This window comes from Osmerus eperlanus, chromosome 25, assembly GCF_963692335.1.
Source record: "Osmerus eperlanus chromosome 25, fOsmEpe2.1, whole genome shotgun sequence".
NCBI lineage: Eukaryota > Metazoa > Chordata > Actinopteri > Osmeriformes > Osmeridae > Osmerus > Osmerus eperlanus.
Genome location: NC_085042.1, coordinates 3,788,372 through 3,814,795, shown reverse-complemented (window position 1 = coordinate 3,814,795; position 26,424 = coordinate 3,788,372). Strand labels below are relative to the sequence as shown.

At 44.5% G+C, this 26,424-nt stretch overlaps 1 protein-coding gene across 1 annotated transcript in view; it reads left to right on the top strand.

The window, feature by feature from the left end:
- Positions 1 to 16,781, top strand: part of LOC134012322 (uncharacterized) — a 35,032-nt gene extending 18,251 nt beyond the window's left edge. The window contains exons 17-24 of the mRNA XM_062452115.1: positions 3,487 to 3,657; positions 4,467 to 4,637; positions 5,437 to 5,607; positions 6,410 to 6,580; positions 7,385 to 7,555; positions 9,492 to 9,665; positions 13,303 to 13,349; positions 15,313 to 16,781. Coding sequence (XP_062308099.1) covers positions 3,487 to 3,657; positions 4,467 to 4,637; positions 5,437 to 5,607; positions 6,410 to 6,580; positions 7,385 to 7,555; positions 9,492 to 9,665; positions 13,303 to 13,349; positions 15,313 to 15,848 — 1,612 coding nt within the window. The 3' untranslated portion in view covers positions 15,849 to 16,781. The remainder of the gene's footprint in view (positions 1 to 3,486; positions 3,658 to 4,466; positions 4,638 to 5,436; positions 5,608 to 6,409; positions 6,581 to 7,384; positions 7,556 to 9,491; positions 9,666 to 13,302; positions 13,350 to 15,312) is intronic.
- The last annotated feature ends 9,643 nt before the right edge of the window (positions 16,782 to 26,424 follow it).

Here is a 26,424-nt window from a genome sequence, read left to right as displayed (position 1 = left end):
CTTTCTGTCATCAGTGAGGAGTAGTTTGATAAGTATTTGACGGTATTCTGCATACCTAGGTTGTAACGAGTGGTTATTTGAGTTATTGTTGCCTTTCTATCATCTTGAACCAGTCTGCCCATTCTCCTCTGACATCAACAAGGCATTTTGGACCACACAACTGCCGCTCACTGGATATTTTCTCTTTTTCGGACCATTCTCTGTAAACCCTAGAGATGGTTGTGCGTGAAAATCCCAGTAAAACAGGCGGAAACAGAATGTCAATAGACAGTTCCGTCGAGTGAATTCCAGTGCGCAATCACTTCTGTTCTGTCAGTGTTCGGAAACATAAGTGCAGACTTTTCATCTCACAATATGACCCAGCATGGATGGATCTACGTGTTTACTTCATCTCCAAAGAATGTATTAATTTAAATAAACAAGTTAAGAAATAATGTCACTTTAACTGTTTTCAAAATTCATTGGTTAATTGACATAACATAAGGCCTTAACTAAGCAGTGGGTTTTGACAAGTTATAATCAATTATGGCGTATCCGTTCTTTGACAACCCTGTGGATGCAGGTGTTCAGATTATACAAAGACTGTTTATCCCACCAGCCCAACGGGTCTTCAGAAACAGAAGTAATGCTTCCCTGACCAGTATCTGTGGAAGAGGTATAGGTTCAGCAGGCCCAGCGTAGTTTATCTTGATAGATTTTATTTAAAAAATACAAAAAAATACTGGCAACGTACTCAAGACAGAGAATCCCAGTATTGGGACAACTGGATACAAATGGATACATGATGGATGTTCTGCTCCAGCCTCATTTGACATTGTAGAATCAGGTTCACCACTGCTCAGGTTAGACTTAATCCAGGCACTGAAAATGGTCATTGTGGGAAACAGAGTAAAACTCAGATCAGAACAGACAGTGAGAGAAATAGTGGTTCCACCCTTACCTGCCCCTATAGCTTCACCTCTACCTACCATGGGCTGTGTGAAAATCTTGGTGCAGAAAGTAAAAGTAAGAGATTATGTGAAACCTATGCAGCAGAAATAGGAGGCTGCCCTCTGTCAGGAAAGCTGTTTCGGCTGAATTAAAACTTCTGCTAGACGCTGACATAATCGAGAAGATAGACCCTTCTCCCTATGTGTCGCCAATCAGTGTGACTCAACAAAAGAACTCAACAAGAATACGGATGTGTACGGACCTCAGGGAGCCCAACAAGGCGGTGGTAACTGATTGTTACCCCATTCCTCACACGGAGGAGCTCTTTTCAGAACTCAGGGGAGAAACCATGTTCTCCACCATCGACCTCACAAATGCTTACTACCAGGTTCCTCTACATGAGGACAGCAGAGACCTGACTGCCTTCATAACCCATGAGGGGCTTTTCAGATACAAGCGAGTTTGTTATGGACTAGCATCTCAGCATTTCAGAAAAGGATGTCCATATTGCCGCAAGGTCTACCTGGAGTTTGTGATGACATCATTGTCTACTCATCTTGCCGTGCTGATCATGAAACTCGCCTGAAAGCGGTACTCTACAGGTTACATGATGCTGGACTACATCTGAATACAGAGAAGTGTAAATACTACCAGAAAAACCTGACCTACCTGGGACACACCATAAGTCTGACTTTACGGATGCCTGCTTCTCCTGTCCAGAGCTACGTAAGCTGCACGTCTACATGACCAAAGGGTGGCCTGCGTCATCCAAAGGCCTGCCGACAGACATGATGCCTTACTACCAAATTAGGAAGGAACTTTCCATGCAAGAGTCACTTATTCTGAGAGGGAGTCACAGAATAGTGGTGCCAGTAAGGCTACGTTCTCACATGGTACACCGAGCACACGAGAGCCACCAAGGCATCGTCCATACAAAACAGAGACTCAGAGACCTGTACTGGTGGCCTAAGATGGATGCACTGGAGCAGTGTGTCATTACCACCTGTGTGTCCTAACAGTTGAATGATAAGACAGCAAAGGCAAAGGGACTTGCACTGGACATTGTGGGCCCATTTGAAAGGGGTCCTGTTGACTGTAAGTTTGCTATTACTATGATGGAGTACTATTCTAAGTGGCCAGAGGTGTGTTTTGCTCCACAATGTACAACAGCTACAGTGATACGTTTTATGAGCACTGTGGTTAGTGAAAAAGGAAACCCCATGGCTGTGGTGACAGACAATAGCCCACAGCTAACATCGTCATAAATGTCCTCTTTCTTGAAAGAACGAGATATCGCACACATCTGGACTACAATCTACCATCCAGAGGGAAAAGTAGAGCTGTAGAGAGACTAAACAGGGTGTAAAGAGAGCATCCTTACAGCACAATCCTGTGGAAAACTCACGTCACTGAGTTCCTTCCAGTTCCAGACAAATGAGAACCAACCTCTCTGTCAAGCCAAAGCTCACCACTGTTCAGGACCTAGAACTAAGAGACAGAGCTGCAAATAAACAGTTACACATGAAAGAGTACACTGATGCCAAAAGACGTGCTAAGACTCCTAAATTGCACCCAGGAAGTCTTGTGCATGTAAGAAACCCTGTGCATGTCAAGAAAGGAAAGTCAAAGTTCAGTGAGCCTCATAAAGTGACACAGCAGAAAGGAGCTCACAGCTATACACTGACGGATGGGAGAACGTGAGATGCTTGGTGCCTGTCTGTGCTGCCAGAGACATTCACTCTTCCAGCAGACGAACAGAGGCCGCGTGAGACTGCTCCAAGTGAAAGTGTTCAAAAAAGGAGCCAGCGAATTCGAAGACAACCAGACTGGATTACCAAAGGATGTATTGTGTTATTGTATCTCACTGGTGAATTAATCTTTTAAGTTTTATTTCACAATAACACAATCAAGCTAACTATTCCTGAACAGTGTCATATATTCATTGATAGTTTGATAATGTCAGTACAACAGTGCCATTGATCTCATCTATAGCACTGATAATAGGAGATACTAAACCTAGTATTGATCCTAGTACCGAGGGAATTGTGATCTGATTGGCTCAGAAAGACACTAGACAGTCTAGAACAAAAGATTCACTGATGGCCCACATTTCACATTATATGATTTAGAAATACCTCAGGAAGACCACATGATGTCTCAGTATACATTAGACATGATAGTTTTGGGAATATTCAACAGGTACAATCCATCTTAGTAAAATCAGCTTCTCAGGCAGGTTCATTTTTCACATTGGTTACTGGCTACTGTGCCAGTGTGTTCAAGTCAAATGTTATTTGTATAGCCCTTTTTCAAGCAATGTGGCAGAGGGCTTCACACACACCCATAGAACTGCACCTAAACCAACCTAAACCCTCAAGAAAGACGAGGACAAACTCTCAGGTAAACTCAGCAATTCAGTGGGAGAGTTCCACTCTTACAGAGGTGGTCGGTGTTGAAGAAGAGGTGCAGACCATAAGCAAAGCATCATCATGCATCAAGAGTAGAGGTAACAATGAAAAGTGTTTGTGATCCCTCCCTAATGATAACCTTCTACAGGCTGTCAGGCTGTCACATCACAGAGGAAGGCTGTGCTTCTCTGGGCTCCGTGCTGAAGTCAACCTCGTTCCTGAGACAACTAGATCTAAATAACAATGATCTGAAGGATGCCGGCATGAAGCTGCTCTCTGCTGGACTGGGGAACCCACTCTGCAAACTGGAGACACTGAGGTATGTAATCAAATTCAACAAGAGACAACAACTAGTTACACAATATCACACACCACACACTGGCTGCAAGTTTGTGGTTAATTCAAGATACAAGGAGGCCGGCCAAATAATATTCAGAGCAGGCTAGGGTCATATTCTACAAGGTAGAGTCATTCAGGTACAGGGCGGCTGGCAGGCTCAGAGTCAGATCAGGCAGGAGGCCAAGCAGGGAACTAAGAGGCAGAAAAGACTAAAGGAGGTAGAAAAAACACAAGGAAGGCTTTTATAGGCATTACAAACAAAAACTGGCCCCAAGCAGAAAACACAGAGATAAATGAGGGTAGGAAGGAAGATGGGAGACACCTGGAGGGGTGGAGACAAACATGACATAGGTGAAACAGATCAGGGTATGACAGGAATCTGTATAAGACAAACTACTCCATGATATTATTGTAGGTTGACCTGGGCAGTATGTTTTGTATTGTTCTGCTAATGTACTGCTTCACATGTGGTTAACACCCTAACTCTGCATTAAAGGTTATGGGTCAGAAAAGGTGCCTTGTATACTGAGAGACCTGCTACTGGATGTAGTATGTAATACATTCTTGGAGTATTGTACAACTATGTAACTGGATGTACAATGTTCTACATATCAAAGGATGGTATTGCATTTAAGATAAAGGGAAAGTTAACCAACCAGGACAGACAGTCATCTGACTTATCAAACCTTCTTCGTGTTTGAGAGGAAAATGATCAGACTGATATTCTATATTTCTATTTCTAGAGGGTAGTAGTGTTTGTGATCCCTCCCTAATGATAACCTTCTACAGGCTGTCAGGCTGTCACATCACAGAGGAAGACTGTGCATCTCTGGGCTCCGTGCTGAAGTCAACCTCCTTCCTGAGACAACTAGATCTAAGTAACAATGATCTGAAGGATGCCGGCATGAAGCTGCTCTCTGCTGGACTGGGGAACCCACTCTGCAAACTGGAGACACTGAGGTATGTAGTCAAATGCAACAAGAGACAACAACTAGTTACACAATATCACACACTGGCTGCAAGTTTGTGGTTAATTCAAGATACAAGGAGGCCGGCCAAATAATATTCAGAGCAGGCTAGGGTCATATTCTACAAGGTAGAGTCATTCAGGTACAGGGCGGCTGGCAGGCTCAGAGTCAGATCAGGCAGGAGGCCAAGCAGGGAACTAAGAGGCAGAAAAGACTAAAGGAGGTAGAAAAAACACAAGGAAGGCTTTTATAGGCATTACAAACAAAAACTGGCCCCAAGCAGAAAACACAGAGATAAATGAGGGTAGGAAGGAAGATGGGAGACACCTGGAGGGGTGGAGACAAACATGACATAGGTGAAACAGATCAGGGTATGACAGGAATCTGTATAAGACAAACTACTCCATGATATTATTGGTTGACCTGGGCAGTATGTTTTGTATTGTTCTGCTAATGTACTGCTTCACATGTGGTTAACACCCTAACTCTGCATTAAAGGTTATGGGTCAGAAAAGGTGCCTTGTATACTGAGAGACCTGCTACTGGATGTAGTATGTAATACATTCTTGGAGTATTGTACAACTATGTAACTGGATGTACAATGTTCTACATATCAAAGGATGGTATTGCATTTAAGATAAAGGGAAAGTTAACCAACCAGGACAGACAGTCATCTGACTTATCAAACCTTCTTCGTGTTTGAGAGGAAAATGATCAGACTGATATTCTATATTTCTATTTCTAGAGGGTAGTGGTGTTTGTGATCCCTCCCTAATGATAACCTTCTACAGGCTGTCAGGCTGTCACATCACAGAGGAAGGCTGTGCATCTCTGGGCTCCGTGCTGAAGTCAACCTCCTTCCTGAGACAACTAGATCTAAGTAACAATGATCTGAAGGATGCCGGCATGAAGCTGCTCTCTGCTGGACTGGGGAACCCACTCTGCAAACTGGAGACACTGAGGTATGTAGTCAAATTCAACAAGAGACAACAACTAGTTACACAATATCACACACTGGCTGCAAGTTTGTGGTTAATTCAAGATACAAGGAGGCCGGCCAAATAATATTCAGAGCAGGCTAGGGTCATATTCTACAAGGTAGAGTCATTCAGGTACAGGGCGGCTGGCAGGCTCAGAGTCAGATCAGGCAGGAGGCCAAGCAGGGAACTAAGAGGCAGAAAAGACTAAAGGAGGTAGAAAAAACACAAGGAAGGCTTCTATAGGCATTACAAACAAAAACTGGCCCCAAGCAGAAAACACAGAGATAAATGAGGGTAGGAAGGAAGATGGGAGACACCTGGAGGGGTGGAGACAAACATGACATAGGTGAAACAGATCAGGGTATGACAGGAATCTGTATGAGACAAACTACTCCATGATATTATTGTAGGTTGACCTGGGCAGTATGTTTTGTATTATTCTGCTAATGTACTGCTTCACATGTGGTTAACACCCTAACTCTGCATTAAAGGTTATGGGTCAGAAAAGGTGCCTCTTATACTGAGAGACCTGCTACTGGATGTAGTATGTAATACATTCTTGGAGTATTGTACAACTATGTATCTGGATGTACAATGTTCTACATATCAAAGGATGGTATTGCATTTAAGATAAAGGGAAAGTTAACCAACCAGGACAGACAGTCACCTGACTTATCAAACCTTCTTCGTGTTTGAGAGGAAAATGATCAGACTGATATTCTATATTTCTATTTCTAGAGGGTAGTAGTGTTTGTGATCCCTCCCTAATGATAACCTTCTACAGGCTGTCAGTCTGTCACATCACAGAGGAAGGCTGTGCTTCTCTGGGCTCCGTGCTGAAGTCAACCTCCTTCCTGAGACAACTAGATCTAAGTAACAATGATCTGAAGGATGCCGGCATGAAGCTGCTCTCTGCTGGACTGGGGAACCCACTCTGCAAACTGGAGACACTGAGGTATGTAATCAAATTCAACAAGAGACAACAACTAGTTACACAATATCACACACTGGCTGCAAGTTTGTGGTTAATTCAAGATACAAGGAGGCCGGCCAAATAATATTCAGAGCAGGCTAGGGTCATATTCTACAAGGTAGAGTCATTCAGGTACAGGGTGGCTGGCAGGCTCAGAGTCAGATCAGGCAGGAGGCCAAGCAGGGAACTAAGAGGCAGAAAAGACTAAAGGAGGTAGAAAAAAACACAAGGAAGGCTTTTATAGGCATTACAAACAAAAACTGGCCCCAAGCATAAAACACAGAGATAAATGAGGGTAGGAAGGAAGATGGGAGACACCTGGAGGGGGTGGAGACAAACATGACATAGGTGAAACAGATCAGGGTATGACAGGAATCTGTATAAGACAAACTACTCCATGATATTATTGTAGGTTGACCTGGGCAGTATGTTTTGTATTATTCTGCTAATGTACTGCTTCACATGTGGTTAACACCCTAACTCTGCATTAAAGGTTATGGGTCAGAAAAGGTGCCTTGTATACTGAGAGACCTGTTACTGGATGTAGTATGTAATACATTCTTGGAGTATTGTACAACTATGTAACTGGATGTACAATGTTCTACATATCAAAGGATGGTATTGCATTTAAGATAAAGGGAAAGTTAACCAACCAGGACAGACAGTCATCTGACTTATCAAACCTTCTTTGTGTTTGAGAGGAAAATGATCAGACTGATATTCTATATTTCTATTTCTAGAGGGTAGTAGTGTTTGTGATCCCTCCCTAATGATAACCTTCTACAGGCTGTCAGGCTGTCACATCACAGAGGAAGGCTGTGCATCTCTGGGCTCCGTGCTGAAGTCAACCTCCTTCCTGAGACAACTAGATCTAAGTAACAATGATCTGAAGGATGCCGGCATGAAGCTGCTCTCGGCTGGACTGGGGAACCCACTCTGCAAACTGGAGACACTGAGGTATGTATTTATGTTCTACATGAGCCATTAGTAAAGTTATAATCGCGCTATAATTCTAGTCATCAGTGAGGACTAATTTGATAAGAAACAGGCAGATTTGCTACATCTGAGACACTCTAAAACATGCTGTACATAATGATTGGCTTATATTTTATTTCATGTTTGTTTATTTTAGACAGAATGAAAATGTTGATGCAACTGTTTCTGAATGTGCAACATGATTGCAGTCTCTTTGGGTAGTGTTAACAATCTGTATGCCCTTGCCCAATAAAATACAGCTTAATTTCATTTTCAACCTTAAACCTATTTCGCATTGAAACACAACCTGTCATTCATCAAACTTTGTGAACATCTGGGGTTTCCCTCTTCACAGTGGAAATACAATGACTTTAATCTGTGAACACCACTTGTTTTATTACAACACTGAAATGTGCAGTCATGGCTTTCGCAAAGAGAGAAATGGAGGTACTGTCATTTTCAGCACCTTTATAGACACTGTAACCTAAACCTAAAGCACACATAATCTCAATTTCTTATTGTGTACGTGTGTGTCTGTGGTTGTTGTGATGTATTTTTATGAATGTTAGGGTCACTACGAAAAGTAAGACATTTGAAGTAAAAAAAAAAACTATTTGAGGGTTTTCTCTGCTGTTAAATATAATAGCAGTCATGTTTGACCCTGAAGACAACACAAGGGTTAAGATATACTATTCATCATATTATTGTACATTTACCTGGGCAGTGAGTTTAGCATCTGGCGGCTGTTGTTCCTGTGGTTGACGCCTCTTCCACTACATGAAGGGTTTCAAATTAGGAATGGCAAGAAAAGTGTGCTTGATGTATAATACTACTGTATATACTGTATATATGTATGGAACTGGCTATTCACATTTATTCTGACATACTTTACTTCATAGGATGGTAGTATTCCATCTGAGATGCAGGGAGAGTCAGCCAAATGCCCCTTACCAAGTGAGATTTCAAACACATATCTGCTCTTTAAAAAAGGGAAGAAAGAAAGTTGAACACAGAACGTCAGTCTTTTATTGATCCTTTGCACAGATGACAAAAGGTGACATTGGCCATTGAATTTATTGAGGTTGGCCCTGCTAATGCGTTCTAATATTAAAGCAAAAAGAGCACAGAATGCAAACATTACTGTTAAACTAGAATTTTGGAAAGAATATAAAATGTTGAAATAGCCTATATAAAGACATAGGCATGATGGTGTTAAATGATTATCTGTAATCCATGAACAGCATAATAATATAGCAGTTCCTCTTCTCGCAGGGGGTGCAGAGCCAACAGGCAGCCAGGTTATCTAATGACTTAACATAGTTAAATAAATTACATTTACATTTAGTCATTTAGCAGACATACAGTAAGTACAGGGAGGGGGGGGGATAGTAGCTGGTCGCTGTTGTTTATTAGGTTGTCATGACTTAATGAGTGATTAACGTCCTGTCACTGTTCAGTTGCTCATCCTCGATATCGTGATATTTAATAAAATTCTGAAGCAGCGGCGGCAATGATTTACGCTACATCGAGCTGTCATAGAACTCGGTTTAGAGAGAACTTATTAAAGGGAAAGGTCACGTGGCTGTGAACATTGCTTTCTGCAATGGTGGATAGATATGATCCATGTTCTATGTCTCGTACTGCTTAAGAATAGGGGCTATAGCCCCAACTAATTTGTTGTGTTCATTCAAATCCCTATTTTTGAGCGGGCTTAATGTAGCAGACGTCCTGATGTTCCATAGAACTACTAGCACCAAACTGAACACAAACCTAACCTTCCTGAACTGGGGGGAAAGGTCACTCTGTCTAATGAGGGGGAGGAGCAGCTATGACAGCACCTGCCAAATGAACCCCTCTGTGCTGACTCACTCTGGAGGCCCAGATGGATTCTGTCACAACATTGATCCTCTTTCTACAGGCTGTCATGCTGTCTGGTCACAGAGGAAGGCTGTGCTTCTCTGGCCTCAGCTCTGAGGTCCAACCCCTTCCACCTGAGGGAACTGGACCTGAGCTACAATCATCCAGGAGAAAAAGGATTGAAGCTGCTCTCTGCTGGACTGGAGGATCCACACTGCAGACTGGAGAAACTCAAGTAAGGATATGTTTGTGTTTTTATATACCTCTTAATTTAATGTTGCTTAACACTGAATATACATCTAAGTATGTTAATAGGCCTTGCATTTCATGATTATACAATCACAGACTGCACGTTTATTTAGGACAGTGGGTTAGGAAGAGAGAAGCCCTATATAATCTACAATAGCCTTTAGTGCAATTATGATTATATAGCAACAATCATAATTGTATTTCCTGGGGTCTATTCCAGAAAGTGGGTTTAAGTGAAAACAGTGAGTTTGTTACAGTAACCCTGAGATGAGGGAAACTCTGGGTTTTCTGTTCCAGAAAGAGAGGAAACACAAACTCTGGTTACGTTACCACGGTAACTGATGGTCACTAACCTAACCTGCTTGCTGGCAGCTTTTGTTTAACAAACCATGAATTTCTCCCTCTCTCCTCCCTCATGCCGAGCCTGAAGCAACTATCAGACATGGGGTGTCCTTTCCTCATCCAGGGCTCCAGACTAACTGGAGCACTGTAGCCCCTAACTGAACATGTTGGGAGCACAGGCAGAACATGTAGGGGCCTACACCTTAAATTGACCTGCAAAGCAATCTTTCACATTTTCCCCATTTTAAATGTATTACTGATAATGTGCTGTTGTATTTTAGTTTGCAGTAGGGCTGTGCGATATGACCAAAGTCTCATCCTGATAGATCCTATCAGACCCTGTCATCAACCCAATTGTTGTTGAAGCCGTATAACCGGGGGGGGGCGTGTAAGGGAAAAACTTGCCCGGGGCGCCAAATGTGCTAGGACCGCCACTGCGTATAACACATAAGGATGACATGAAATTCTCCAGTTTTCCATGCAGAGCTAACCTGGTATTTACTGAACATGTCCCTGTTAATCTGTGCTGTGGAGGTTGATGGACCCTCCTCAGGGTTTCCCGCAGCACTTTCCAGTTAAGGCGGCCGCCTAAGCAACACACGCCTGCCGCCTTAACTACGTCGTCCAAAAAATCTATATTAATGCCGTGTTACTCTGTCCTGTTTGCTCCCTTTCATTCCAAACCGTCCCTTCTCTGCAGAATGCATTAGTCTATCGTACAAACGACCCCCCCCAAGAACACATTAGGCTAGACTCTACACCCCCCCCCCCCCCCTAGGGCAAACCCTACCACAGGGGTGGGGAACCTTTTTTCTGCCAAGGGCCATTTGGATATTTATAAAATCATTCGGGGGCCGTACAGGATTATCAACTTAAAAATGTGCCTGCTATATTTGGTCAAACATTTAATTAACTCACCCCTAATGTGATGGCTGGAACTCAGGGAAGGAAATAAAAAATGTTGTCCACCGACCACTGTGGCTGGTGGATTTCAAAATCTACCAGCCACTCAATGTTTTTACCAGCCACTTTCTTGTTTTTAACCGACAATGTGTAACTGCATGTGAAAATTAATACTACAAGATCTACAATACTTAAGCAGTTTATTTAATCTCAGTCTCAATGAAACACTGACACTTTCTCTTTTATACATGCACAAACCACGAACTGATATACATTTCATTAAATGAGTAGGGCAGATTAAACAACAAACTAACATTCCTCCACCCATCCTCCCCAATCCCAGTACAGTTTACTCCTGCTCATCAGAATCAGATTCTGAAGTTTCAGAGGTGCTTTCCTGAGCGTTCTTCTTCCACGACAGGGCGAACAGCACCCCGACGCGAAGCGGAGGGTTGTAGCTTCGCTCTGAAGGGGCTTATTTTCCCGATAATGACAACGGCGTTCTCTACATTATCCTGCTTATTACACGGCTACTTGCCAAAAAAAAAACTTAACACAGTGTGTCTTATTACAATTGATATGTTACCATTCGTAGTGTTGATCAGCAGAGAAATAGTTCGCCAAAGACGTTGAACTTCATAGACGTTGAACATTCTTTAGGCTTCAAATCAGCTGACGTCGCTAAGCAACGGAGTACGCTGGAGTTGAAAAGTTACCGGACTACTTGCGGAGTGCTACGAAAGACGTGAATCCGAGGCAAAAAGGCCACTTCTCTTGACAGCGGTCATTTATACATAGCAACGGTCTGTTATCGAAAAAGAATTGACTGCAGAACGTTGGGAAGCCCCATTCAAGTGAATGGGGCATTCTACAGCATTAAGAACAGCCGTGTAATCATTTTATTTACCCGCCACGGTGGCCGGTAGGTGAAACGAGTTTACCTGCCACAACACAAAATCACCCGCATTTGGCTGGTGGCGGGTGCTAATTTCCATCCCTGCTGGAACTGCTTCTCTTTGGTGAGGTTTGTGATGGTAGCTGGCACGGATGCAGCCTGCTTTGACTAGGAGTGCATCGAACATTTCTTGGGGAGTATCATGATTACGGAAAGGGATCGTATTATTTTTTATATTGCTACCATTTTTGAGACTGCTTATCGATCTGAGTGTTAATCAGGCGCGGAGCCATACGTTGTAAACATTCGGGGCTTAGCCCAAACCAACAACGTATTCTGGGTTTGATTTGCTAGAAAGGAATTCCACACTTGCGAGCGCGCAGAGCTTGCGAGTGAAATTTTTTGGTACGCAACGCTGCGCGCCTCCACGGTCCTCTTCCACATATTAAAATAGTGCTGCTGCCAACGGGCATACGGCCCGCGGGCCGGACGTTCCCCACCCCTGCCCTACCACCTTAACTAACACATTTTCTGCGGGAAACCCTGCTCCTCCTTGTAATGCCCAGTCATGCTCTGTTATAAAGGAGAAGAATGTGCCAGTTGTTTTACCATTCATTCCTTTTTCTCATCACGTCAATGTACAATGAACCCATAATTCACAAGAACCTCAAAACAATGTACATGGGGAGAGAACAGTGTAGCTCAGTAGCTACCATACAGTAAGATGAATACCTCCTGTAGGTCTTTCTGAATCCCTCTCTGTGGCAGCAGACAACATATCTGTATCATTCTCTGATGAAGAGCATTCTGTTCTACTATACTGTACACATCGTTGCAATATTGAGAACTTAAACTACAAGGGTTTCTGTTGTGGCAGAAGGCTCAACAAGGCAGGTAACACCATCAATGACCTTTGGGAGAAATGAACCCCCCAAATGAAATCTCCACAAACACACTAACATGTTATGTGGACACTTGTGTCCTCGGGGGTGATAGGCTTGGATGAGCTCCCTCCAGGTATGCCTTCAGCCACTGGTCGCCCAGCGTTCTGGCTCAGAGCCAGCTCTTCTGCCTCTGTCAGAGGTGGTGCCCTCCTCTGCCTTCTTTCTGTTATTCCACTACAAGTCCAATGTTCATATACTGAGCAGGATATTAGGTGAGACAACATCTATGGGTTAAAACAGCTGTTTGAATTGATTTTATATTTCATTTTCAGCTGCTGCCAAGTGTGTTTTGTGCCCATAGGATTGTTCCACCACTTGTTCAGCTGAACTAACTCAGATCAGCTTTTCTGGAACCAATAACTCTGTGCTTCCCATCTCAGGGTTCATCAAGTCAGAGTTCAGGGTTAGGTTCAGAGTTTGTCAAACCTGCTTTCTGGAATACATCTCTGATGATAAACATAGAAACAACATGTTTACTTTAGTCACTTAGCAACAGGTGAGGTGTCATTTCCTCATCATTCCTCTGCTTCTCCCTACAGTGTGGATCATGGTGGAGAGTGCATGGTCAAACCTGGTCTTAGGAAATGTGAGTATTAACTGCTACTTGGTTCTAGTACACAAGGTCATACAGGGACAATACCATTAGTGACTTTGACACTGTGAGAAATGGACACACGTATGTGCCCTCCCTTCACCCTCCCCTCTCCTCCCCCTCCCCTGTTCCCCTCCCTCCCTTCCTCTAGCTGCTGTGTTTCCTCTCCCTCTCACTCCTCGCTTCCTTCTCTCTCCACGACCCTACCCTCTCCTCTCTCCCTTACACCCCTCTATTCTCCCCTCACCTCCCTTCATCTCCTTCTCCCCTTTCCTCTCTCTCCTCTCACCCCTCCCCTCCTCCCTCTCCTCCAACTCCACCACCAGGGCTCGCAAAGAACTTTGTTTCTCACTGTCCAGTACTGTCCGGAAGTGCAAAATGAACCGTCCCAACCTGAACTGGACCTGTTTTTGTATTTTGACATTCTGACATTAGAGGAGTTGGGGGGCAGAGACTAGATCAGGGGGGTGGGGGGAGAGGAGGTCAGGGGGGTGGGGGGAGAGGAGGTCAGGGGGGTGGGGGGAGAGGAGGTCAGGGGGGTGGGGGGTAGAGGTGTGAATCTTCACTGATCTCCCAATTCGATTACGATTATCATGTCAGCGATTCGATTACTCGATGCATCACAATGTGTCCAGAAAAAAAATTATATTAAAGCCATATAGGATATTTGACTTGACAGAATGCATTAAGATACTGTATATTTCAGTATAATAAGTTTTCTATATTACTTCATATGGTTATGCTTTCATCCAAAAATACAAGTAGTAAGCTATAAACAATCTTTTTTTATTTAACAAAGTCTGAACACAACAGACATCATTATTAGCAGTATTGAAAACAGAGTTTGGGGAGAGGTGGGGGGGAGAGAGTAGATAAGGGGGCTGGGGGGAGAGGAGGTGGGGGGAGAGAGGAGGTGGGGGTGGGGGGAGAGGAGGTGGGGGGGAGGAGGTCAGGGGGTGGGCGGAGAGGAGGTGGGGGGGAGAGTTGATAAGGGGGGTGGGGGGAGAGGATGTGGGGGGGAGAGGAGGTCAGGGGTGGGGGGAGAGAGTAGATAAGGGGGGTGTGGGGAGAGGTCAGGGGGAGAGAGTCAATAAGGGGGTTGGGGGGAGAGGAGGTGGAGGAGAGAGTCGATAAGGGGGGTGGGGGGGGAGGAGGTGGGGGGGAGAGAGTTGATAAGGGGGGTAGGGGGAGAGGAGGTCAGGGGTTGGGGGAGAGGAGGTGGGGGGGAGAGTTGATAAGGGGGCTGGGGGGAGAGGAGGTGGGGGGAGAGAGGAGGTCAGGGGTGGGGGGGGTGGGGGGAGAGGGGGTGTGGGGGTGGGGGGAGAGGAGGTGGGGGGGGAGGTCGGGGTGGGCGGAGAGGAGGTGGGGGGGAGAGGAAGTCAGGGGGTTGGGGGGAGAGGAGGTGGGGGGAGAGGAAGTCAGGGGGTTGGGGAGAGAGTCGATAAGGGGGGTAGGGGGAGAGGAGGTCAGGGGGGTGGGGGGAGAGGATGTGGGGGGGAGAGAGTTAATAAGGGGGGTGGGGGGAGAGGAGGTGGGGGGGGGGAGAGTAGATAATGGGGGTGGGGGGGAGGAGGTGGGGGGGAGAGGAGGTGGGGGGGAGAGAGTACATTTACATGTCTTCATTTAACAGACGCTTTTATCCAAAGCGACTTCCAAGAGAGAGCTTTACTAAAGAGCACAGATCACTGATCATAAACAACGAGACGCCCCAAAAACATTGTGGGGAGCCAAAACATGAAGCATACATTGTGAAAAGCAAATACTCAAAGAGTCATTGTGTTCCTGGAGGAAACTCACATCAGGTCCAGCAAATCATTCCTAAGTACCGTAGTACAGGAGTAGATAAGGGAGGTGGGGGGGGGGGGGGAGAATGAAAGGGGGAGGGCAGGAAGAGGGAGACATTCTAATGTGAATGATGATGATCAGTAATATATTGTGTCTTGGTCTCCCCCATCAGATGCCTGTGAGCTCACACTGGACCCAAACACAGCACACAGAGACCTCTCTCTGTCTGAGGAGAACAGAAAGGTGACATGGAGGGAAGAGGAGCAGCTGTATCCTGATCACCCAGAGAGATTTGAGAACTATCCACAGGTGCTGTGTAGAGAGGGTCTGTCTGGGCGCTGTTACTGGGAGGTAGAGTGGAGTGAAGGAGGAGAGGTTTCTATAGCAGTGACATATAAAGGAATTTTCAGGAGAGGAGTGGGTGAAGACGATGGGCTTGGATACAATAACAAGTCCTGGAGTCTGGAGTGTTATGATGACCGTTACTATGCCTGGCACAAGAAGCGCACTGCCATACCAACCCCCCCCTCCAGCTCCCACAGAGTAGGAGTGTATCTGGACTGGCCGGCCGGCACTCTGTCCTTCTACAGAGTCTCCTCTGACACACTGACCCACCTGCACACATTCTACAGCACATTCACTGAGCCCCTCTATCCTGGGTTCTGGATTGATTCTGACTCCTCAGTGTCCCTGTGTCAGGTAGAATAGCCCACACACACTCTCACACACTGTGCTCACATAGATGTGATTGAAGATTGAACTCCTCTCTACCCACCGCTTCCTCTCTACCCACCGCCTCCTCTCTACCACCGCCTCCTCTCTACCACCGCCTCCTCTCTACCACCGCCTCCTCTCTACCACCGCCTCCTCTCTACCACCACCTCCTCTCTACCACCGCCTCCTCTCTACCACCACCTCCTCTCTACCACCGCCTCCTCTCTACCCACCGCCTCCTCTCTACCCACCGCCTCCTCTCTACCACCACCTCCTCTCTACTGAAGGATTCTTTATCTATGTGTCTATTCCAATATGTAATGATGGTATCCAATGACACAAATCTGTGTTCTAGAAAGAGTGGTCTGGAGTCGCAGAGGTCCGATAATATCAGCTTTAATGCAGCAGTTGGAAATCAACAAGTACAGAGCTCTGGGGTTGTCTACGTTTCCCTACCCGCAACAGAGTTTGGGCTGGTTCACGAAGTCCAACTGGCTATCTTTCCCTCCCCAGCATATATTTATACAGTGCAATTGAAACACAAGTATTAAAAAAGGGTTGAGCTTGTTCTCTCGTGCATCAGGGAGTTGTTCTTGCCTACGCGTCCCACCTGCTCGGGTGCCGTCTCCACCCGGTTTCAAGGTTGTTTCTGAAAATGAAGAGATAGAGACACAAAGAACAGCCTGCTTCCCACACCCAGTGTTAGACCAAATGTTTAAGCCTGAGCACACTTCTAAGTTCTGTCGAACGCCCCTGAAGGAGCATTCGTTTTGATGGACTTTGGAGAAACAATAAAAAAAAAAAAAAAAAAGAATAATCCTTAATCAAGGAGGCTTTAGCTTACCTTTTTATTTTACTTTTTTACACTTTTGTATCTGTTCCAATAATCTGCCAATAAAAATTTGAAAAGACAGTCGTTGCTCTACCGCCCATTTGTGCGCCCCCCGCTCGAGACCAAGGGATCCACTCAGCGCCCAACACCGATGCTCAGGTGAGTTCCCCGGGAATCGCGACCAGTCATTTAGGCACGAAAACTGCCCAGCTGGTGTTTACGCGAAACAGGGTCTTGAAGTGTTCATCTGCTCAGACACATATACTCTCTCGATAGGTGCGGTGTTGCGTCTCACAGATAAACTAACGGGGGGAATAAGGGCGGAGGAGGGCCCTTGAACGTTTTTGTTATCGGGTGGGAAGGGCGCGGTAACCGGGAGCGAAACGTAGCCATAGGAATAAGTGATCGATAAATTATGATGTTTTGCCCAAAAAAGGGCCTATAAACGTTTGCTGCTATAAAAGATCCCTCCAGGTTTGCGTCAGGAGGCCCCGGTGAGCGTCTGTGACACCGTGGTTTGGTTGGGTGCGGAGATTCCTTTCCAGGGAGGGAGGGAGCCTCGGACTAACTCGTAGCCAAGCGTGTGTTCTCCGCACACGTAGCCTATACAAATTCGTGAGACCCCGTGCGAGAGTTGGGTGGCGTAGCGAGGCGTAACAGTACATTTGTTGCCGGGGGACCAGCACCCCGGTCAGCGACCTCGAGTCCCCACACGATCGTTCGACAGTTCATAACTTTAATAAGCACAATGCATAACTTTAATAAGCACAATATATTCTTTAATCCCTCTTTTGATCTCTGAAAACACCAGAGATCAATCAACATAGCCCGGACCAACCACCGCCTCCTCGTCCTGGTCAGCCAGCCCCAGCAATGGCATTTGGAACCCCTTCGTCGGGTTCTCCTCAGCCGAGACAATGATCCTGTTACACAGGGACCTGATACATGGGATACAGCAACAATCATGTTGATATAGCACACTCTTAAGTAAAATAGCGGAAACCTTCTTAGTCCAGTACAATTCTAGTGTGGTCAAGCAGTATCACTCTTGGCCTAGTCGTAACCCTCTTTTCTGGACTCTCACATTCGTAGCAATAGCAAACGGTTCACTGGCCCTTCTCCACCAACTCCTGCAACGTACGACTGGATTCTGGAGCAGCACAACACATGCTGCAGTGGTACCACGTACTTCATTTCCCCAGCACCCTTAGGGCGTGCAAGGTTCTCTCGATGACCTTGAATGGTCCTGTCCATAAATGTACAACAGGCTTCCCCGAACACCTGATGACGTATTGGGGCAGGTGGGTCAGGTGGGGCAGGGTCTCCAAGGGGAAGGGGTAGATCATCCAGTGAGAAGGGGGGGGGGACAGGGTCTCCAGGGGAATGGGGCCTTAGAACAGGGGTTAGGTAGTCAGACCCGCCGGTCTGACTCGTCCTGAAGCAGAAAAGAGTTACAGTCCCAGCATCACCTTATCTCCCATGATCAAGCAGTAACTGAGTCAAATGAGATGCGAACAGTCGAACACCAATGATTAAACACAGATATTGAAATCAAGAACCCATTTCAGGATTTAAAGTGGATATTTCGGGATATAAGTTCAAATAAATCCCTCCTTTCACACCCTTATAGGGTGTGACAACAAACCCAAATTCAAAAAATATCCCATTACCGATTACACAATGTTGACATACAATAATGATGAGACTATGCAGCGTTATAGCCAAGTGGTGTGGACACACTGGACACAGTGGGAAAACCCTAATGATGTTATAGGGGAAAACCCACCGTCACTCCAGAGTGGACATTCGACATCCATGTATCCACGGCAGACCTGGACATGCTCACAGGCCCCCTTCACCACATACATACAACTTTAGCCAAGCTTTTAGAATTGCAATAAAATAAACTAAATTCGAAACAAATAGAAAAACCAGAAATTAGACAGGATATTTTAAAGTTCTCATAAGATCCCTCCTTTCATTGATAACTTTAATCAATACCCAATCTCCTCGTTTGACTCCTCCACTCTTTGGTTTACTGCTTCACCTGGAACAGAATGTAGCAGAAGACATCTCTTTTCTAGTTAGCATTTTTTTATAAAATTGGTTAACCATTTGATTCGCCTCTTCATCATGCTATGTGAAAGGTTTAAGTTGTGGTATTACATATGATCTCCAATAAATCAATTCAAATGGTGTTATGCACCTGGTATAGGACTGGGAAAGACTTCAGTTCACATAGTAAACATACTGTATCTATAATTACCAGGCAGTATTTTCCCTTCAGTTTTCTTATTGTTGAGCAAACACATGTAACAGCATCTAATAACGAGCCCCCATATTCAACTCCTATTAGTCATGCCTAGAAATGACAATCTGTTTCTTTGTTCCCTTCTTTAGAAAATCAACTGTTAGTCTAATTTCTTTCACTCCAAAAAACCTTTTCTGTCTTTTAAAACAGTTAAGTTTAAGACCAATATTGTTTTAGATTCTCTATTTTACCAAATCACACCTCTTTTTATCAAAGATATGATAAAAGCAATTTTCATTATGCCAAACCAGAATCCGTATGCTTCTTAAATGAAATATAGACCAAATAATGTTCTTAATGTAGCTATTAACCAAACATTTTTCCCAAATATATTTTCTATAAAGGTCAGATAGGTAGAACTTCATAACTCGTTTTGCTGCAGTTCAAAACGAGCCAATTAGCTCAAACCATCATAACCACAATTTATCAGACTTGATGAGTCTTCCCAAATTATTTCAGAACTGAATGTTATAATAATCCTCTTCATGCACTAATACCATTTATCAATACAACATTATCACAGCCTAACTGTTTATCCCAAACAGTATGCCAGGCTTTGATAAAACTCTCAAATAAAACTTAAAACCAAATTACAATTAAACTCCAAATAAAAGTACATTTAGTTATTTTCTCTTTCTCATTTTTAACCAAATTACATCTAATACCTTTATCAAAACTCTTAAAAACCCTAGATTTTACTATTTTGACTTAAAATGTTATCCCATATACCTTTCCAATTGCTTCCTCATAATTTTTCACATACATTTCCACAAACCATTCTTTGACCAACACAGCTGGTTTGCTCTAGTATAACTCTTCCAATTGTATTAGAACCAATTTATAAACCAGGGGTTCAATTTCTGCATTTTTACTGAATACCCTCACACATCACAGATTTTCCGCCTATAAATCCAAGTTCTGGTCGGAAAGGCTTAAAAAAAAAAAACCCTCCCTGTTTGGCTAGGAATTATAACAACTGTTGATCACGCATTTGTTAACCACCAAACTTGGGATTCATCTAAACGAACACATCTATCAGCATTAATACTCACATAATTATGCAGAACTATACCCTCTGGGATCACCTTTGTAAGATCTCAAGTAACAGGACTCTTTTAGCCCCCACCTTTCTCCAACTCTCCTCGGGATTTCTGTAACTTCTTGGTCAAAGAAAAAAGCACGAGATTGATAAAAGTGAGTGATTTCACAATTTAAAAACTTGTTAGACTTTGCACCGAAGGCAATTATGCTCCTTGGAGGACACCTAGTGGATCTTTTAATTTTTTTTTTTTTTTTCTAAAGAACGACAGATCTGTTTAAAATACCGTTCAGCTCAACCCGACTCCACACAAATATTACTTTTTCACAGATATGTTTAAAATACCGTTCAACTCAACCCGACTCCACACAAATATTACTTTTTCACATCAATTCAATTCTGTAACCCTCTTGTACCGGAGAGGACAAAGAAAAGACACACCACACTCCTCTCTATTTTTATTAAACTCAATCTGACTCCACACAAATAGACAGTGAAAAAGACAAAGACAACGAGTTTAGGGACTCTAACCCCTGGAAAGGACTCGAACCTCCCCTTGGACAAGGACAACGAGTTTAGGGACTCTAACCCCTGGAAAGGACTCGAACCTCCCCTTAGACAAGGACAACGAGTTTAGGGACTCTAACCCCTGGAAAGGACCCTAACCTCCCCTTAGACAAGGACAACGAGTTTAGCGACTCTAACCCCTGGAAAGGACTCGAACCTCCCCTTAGACAAGGACAACGAGTTTAGGGACTCTAACCCCTGGAAAGGACTCGAACCTCCCCTTAGACAAGGACAAAACACCAAAACGGTTGATTTCCCACCACTGTTGGTTTGACTAGGTACGATGAAACATAGTAATCGTCTAAATTTGGTTCTCAGTTCCGAATAGCAGTACTTTGAATTAACAGGTGTCTGCTTACCTTTTTTTATGTTGAGGCGCCTCTGACGATTACGTCTGCCTCCTCGTACCGGTGTATGGGTCTCTCCCCCGATCCGTCGGTCGGGCCGGAACCCTCTGGACTCCCTCTTTTCAGCGTCGGGGTCACCATTTGAAGGATTCTTATTCTATGTGTCTATTCCAATATGTAATGATGGTATCCAATGACACAAATCTGTGTTCTAGAAAGAGTGGTCTGGAGTCGCAGAGGTCCGATAATATCAGCTTTAATGCAGCAGTTGGAAATCAACAAGTACAGAGCTCTGGGGTTGTCTACGTTTCCCTACCCGCAACAGAGTTTGGGCTGGTTCACGAAGTCCAACTGGCTATCTTTCCCTCCCCAGCATATATTTATACAGTGCAATTGAAACACAAGTATTAAAAAAGGGTTGAGCTTGTTCTCTCGTGCATCAGGGAGTTGTTCTTGCCTACGCGTCCCACCTGCTCGGGTGCCGTCTCCACCCGGTTTCAAGGTTGTTTCTGAAAATGAAGAGATAGAGACACAAAGAACAGCCTGCTTCCCACACCCAGTGTGAGACCCAATGTTTAAGCCTGAGCACACTTCTAAGTTCATAACTTTAATAAGCACAGTGCATAACTTTAATAAGCACAATATATTCTTTACTACCCACCACCTCCTCTACCCACCACCTCCTCTCTACCCACCACCTCCTCTCTACTGTGAAAGAAATTTTGGGCCTATGTACAATGAATGTGTTTTAGGATAAGTTTACAGTTGGTTAAGAAGCTTGATACAATGTATGTTGATTAAACTCCATTTGGTAGAGATGCCACCTGTAGTTTTATGACACCTAGCTAGGAGACGTGAAGTCTAAGAGACGGGAAGTCTGGGTGACCTGAGAGAGTTCTTGTCACCTGGGGGGAAGAGACAGTTGGTCTGAAGACAATGTGGATTCAACTGTATTGTTCTAAGGATTTAACCAATGACAGAAGAGATTTGGTATAGCTGCATGTCTGTAGGATGGACCAATGGCTTTTGAGAACTGTCGTATCTATAAAATGGTCTGTTGAAGAATGTTCTGGGTGGTTCAGGGCCATCAGCTGGGTAGTGCTGGTGGGCTGGATTCTCCCGGTTCCATTTTAGAATGCTAGATGGAGCTGTATAGAATTGTCTTTGTGTTATTGTCTTATGTTTGTGTGTCGATGATGTTATGTTGATAACGTTATTATGTCAAATCTACGTCAAATAAACATTAACTCTGTACTTCACCCGACTTCAGCTTAAACGATTGATTCTCTCAAAAACTTCCACGACACTACCCACCACCTCCTCTCTACCACCACCTCCTCTCTACCCACCGCCTCCTCTACCCACCGCCTCCTCTCTACCCACCACCTCCTCTCTACCCACCGCCTCCTCTCTACCCACCGCCTCCTCTACCCACCGCCTCCTCTCTACCCACCGCCTCCTCTCTACCCACCGCCTCCTCTACCCACCGCCTCCTCTCTACCCACCGCCTCCTCTCTACCCACCGCCTCCTCTACCCACCGCCTCCTCTCTACCCACCGCCTCCTCTCTACCCACCGCCTCCTCTCTACCCACCGCCTCCTCTCTACCCACCACCTCCTGACCTCTTTATCTCTTTCCCCCCCCCCCCCCCCCCCCCCAGGGAGAGATGGACAGACGTGCGAGGGGGCGGGGCAGCTGTCTAGGTGCCGGTGGGGGCTGCTGGGTGGGGAGGACTTTTCTGGAAGGGACAGGAGAGGTGGGAGGAATGATGATCTGAGGAGTGAAGAACAAACAGTACACAAGAGAAGAGAAACATAAAGGAACAACTAGACTGGGGGGGGTCTAACTCACTGTGAGTGATAAAGAGAAACTTTCAGTGATATAAGAAATGATTACTGGAACAAACTCCACTCTGTAATGTCAGATTTCCAAGGTCTTAGTGACCTCTCAAAGGTAAAAATCCTCCTAGGAGAAGGAGACAGGGCACACCTTGCTGCCCAGTATGTATCAGTATGCCACAACCTGAGAGACAGTGAGTGACCTAGACACACAAGGCACACACACAAAGCACACACACAAAATATACTGTGTGTGTGACTGACATGTGTATGTGTGTATATATATATATATGTATATATATTACATAATCAATCCTAAGGTTATGTTAAAGTTCTCCTGCTTTAATCTTTCAACTGAATTTGCCATGTTTGGTTGTTATCGGATTATTGAGGGGTATTGGAGCCTCTCTTCCTCTCCTCTTCCTGGTTCTGTCCATTCACTCATTTCCATCCTTTCAGCTCTCTGTGTCTGGAGGACAAAGGCATTTTCACAGGACGACAACAGAAGGATTGTTATCTGATGTGACCTCCACCTTTATGTGTGTAACCATGTATTTAACATCAATATGATGTGCAGAAGTCTAAAACAGTGTACATGCGTTAGAGCCAGATCCAGGGCGTTACTCTCACTGACACTGGAAGTGAGGGACCTCAGACTAAAGATCCAGAATGTCCTCTCCACACCACTGGGGGGCGACATTCCTCAGAGGCTGAGAGCAGCAAGAGAGCCAGACAGAGACATGCAGCTGTGGAGGAACCTGAGCAGAGAAGAAGAGCTCCAGTCACAGCCCCGCTCTGCTGAGCCACCAGAGCCTCTCTCTGTGTTGAGGAGACACTCGTCATGGTAGACAAACACAGGGGTTCCCAGAGACAGAGCCCAGGTACTTGAGGCTCCCCTCTGCACATCAGGCCGTTCATCACTCCCTAGCCAAGAGGGATGGAGCACACTAGTTCATGGGATTGATGAACTTGGTTGAAGGCTGTGAGCCAGTGAGCCAGTGTGTTGTTTTGTGTGTGTGTGGACTTGTGGCATCAGTGTTGTTATGATTCTCCTCTGCTTTAATATGAAACAGTCATGCAGTCAGTCCCCATGACCAGACACTGCTACCATGTCTGTATACAGGTCACATGACCAGACACTGCTACCATGTCTGTATACAGGTCACATGACCAGACACTGCTACCATGTCTGTATACAGGTCACATGACCAGACACTGCTCCCATGTCTGTATACAGGTCACATGACCAGACACTGCTACCATGTCTGTATACAGGTCACATGACCAGACACTGCTCCCATGTCTGTATATAGGTCACATGACCACACACTGCTACCATGTCTGTATACAGGTCACATGACCAGACACTGCTCCCATGTCTGTATACAGGTCACATGACCACACACTGCTACCATGTCTGTATACAGGTCACATGACCACATACTGCTACTATGTCTGTATACAGGTCACATGACCACATACTGCTACCATGTCTGTATACAGGTCACATGACCAGACACTGCTACCATGTCTGTATACAGGTCACATGACCAGACACTGCTACCATGTCTGTATACAGGTCACATGACCACACACTGCTACCATTTCTGTATACAGGTCACATGACCAGACACTGCTACCATGTCTGTATACAGGTTATAATATTAATATAGAATTAAATGGCGTGAGATTAGCCTGGCCCTGCATATTCTTCTTTTAGATGAACAATTGTTCCTGTCTTCCAGACCATAGCTCTGTACGGGTCGCTGATAGGAGACAGTGATTATCCATTGAAGAGCGAGCTCATAACGCCACACTGTACATAGTCCCCCTCTGAGACGATATGTCTTCAATCAATGTTGTTAAGGTTCCGAGTTGTAACAGAAACAATATTTGGCTGCATGAAAATGCCTTTCTGATTGGGCCCTTCGCACTAAGGTACAGTCATCCAAAATCAAGGAATCAAGGAAATGCAAAACAAATGTAGTTTTCTGCACAATATTGCCATGTGTAATGAATGCAACTAGGATATCCCACAGGAGACATAGCAGGGCTGTCGGCACCACCAGCTAGATGAGCTGGATCACATGACCAGGGCATTGCACCCAGCACAGGCTGTTAACAGCCTTTACTGGAAATGAAGCAGCATCGATGAGATCAGTAAAACCAGCACACAGTTCCTTTATTGCTCACTATGTATTAGACTATTTATTTGCACATTTTAATACAACTGATTTATATTACAAAGAGTTATAATATTTAATACTCACACAACATGATATTTAGTGACACTGAGAGCACAACTGTTAGACCTATTTAATCCTTAACCCCTGACTAGGCCTAACAAGATGTTGTTAGCTCCAGAATGTTTGGCTACATGTATGTGTTGCAGTCCAAAAGGTCAACACATTAGGAGTCAGTCCAACATGACCTTTGCACTTTTCACAAGACTCTTCTGCAACCTTGACTTATCTAGAATCACATGAGTACCAACTAATACTAGTTTCAGAACAAATGTAATGCTGCAAATTCCGCTAGGGAATGAATAAAGGAACCATCTGTCTTTTTTTGGGATCTATGTAGGTATTGTGTGAAGGACTCTCATGTATACATGAATGTATGAAAATAATGTCTGCATATGCATGGCTAATGAGTGAAGTATGTCAATAAAAAATTGTTCACAAACAAATCCGATTTCAAGTTGATAGCTACATTGGTATGAGAACATATTTTGTTCTTCACATGTTGGGGCATAACTTACAAAAGGAACACCTATACAGCATCAAACCTAGAGCTGCTCAGTCTGATGGGAAATCATTACAGTAACAGCAACATTTTATTTTGAAGTTTCTAACACCAGCTGTACAAAGACCTCAGTGTATTGCACACAAAGTAGAAGGTCACGATCACTGACATGGTTCCAGTTACAGCAGGGACACGTTCTTCTGCAGTTCACCAGACAGAGGCAGAAGCCCTTCACTGTTACATCCAGGGAGCGTTCCTTGGCTTCCACTGGGCTACATCGGCAGACAGAAGCATCAGAGGAATCAACGTTTTGCAGCGAGAAAGGTTTGTTTGTGATGCATAAACAATGTTTTGAAGGCATAACTCATTTGCTGAATCACAGATTGTCAGTATATTTTACACAACGTTAGCACTGTGATGGTGGGTAATAATACTATTCATCTGATTCATCTCATATAACTTTAGAAAGAGTGAAATAGGATATGTGATAATAATATTGATCTTATCTCATATACTATTAGAAAGAGTAAAATACAATTGAGCAATATATATATGTATATATACATAGTAATCTGTTTACCCCACCCCAATACATATTCTCTAAACAACCAACCTCTACCAATACAACCGCAACATGACACAGCGCTGATGTTAAACACCAACAACAACAGTTGAAAGAGTACTGACACAAGTAGTCCTGTCCATCCGGTGTAACAGCAGCACACTGGACTGATACCTGCTCTGAGCTGCAGAGTCACCGTTAAGGCTGATTACTGAGTGATGACCAACAGACCACAGTGATGCACATCAACACTTCGCTCTCCTTAGATCTCTCTGTCTCTGTGTACATCGACCGCAATCTCCTCTTGTCTAATTCAAGTCAACTTGAGA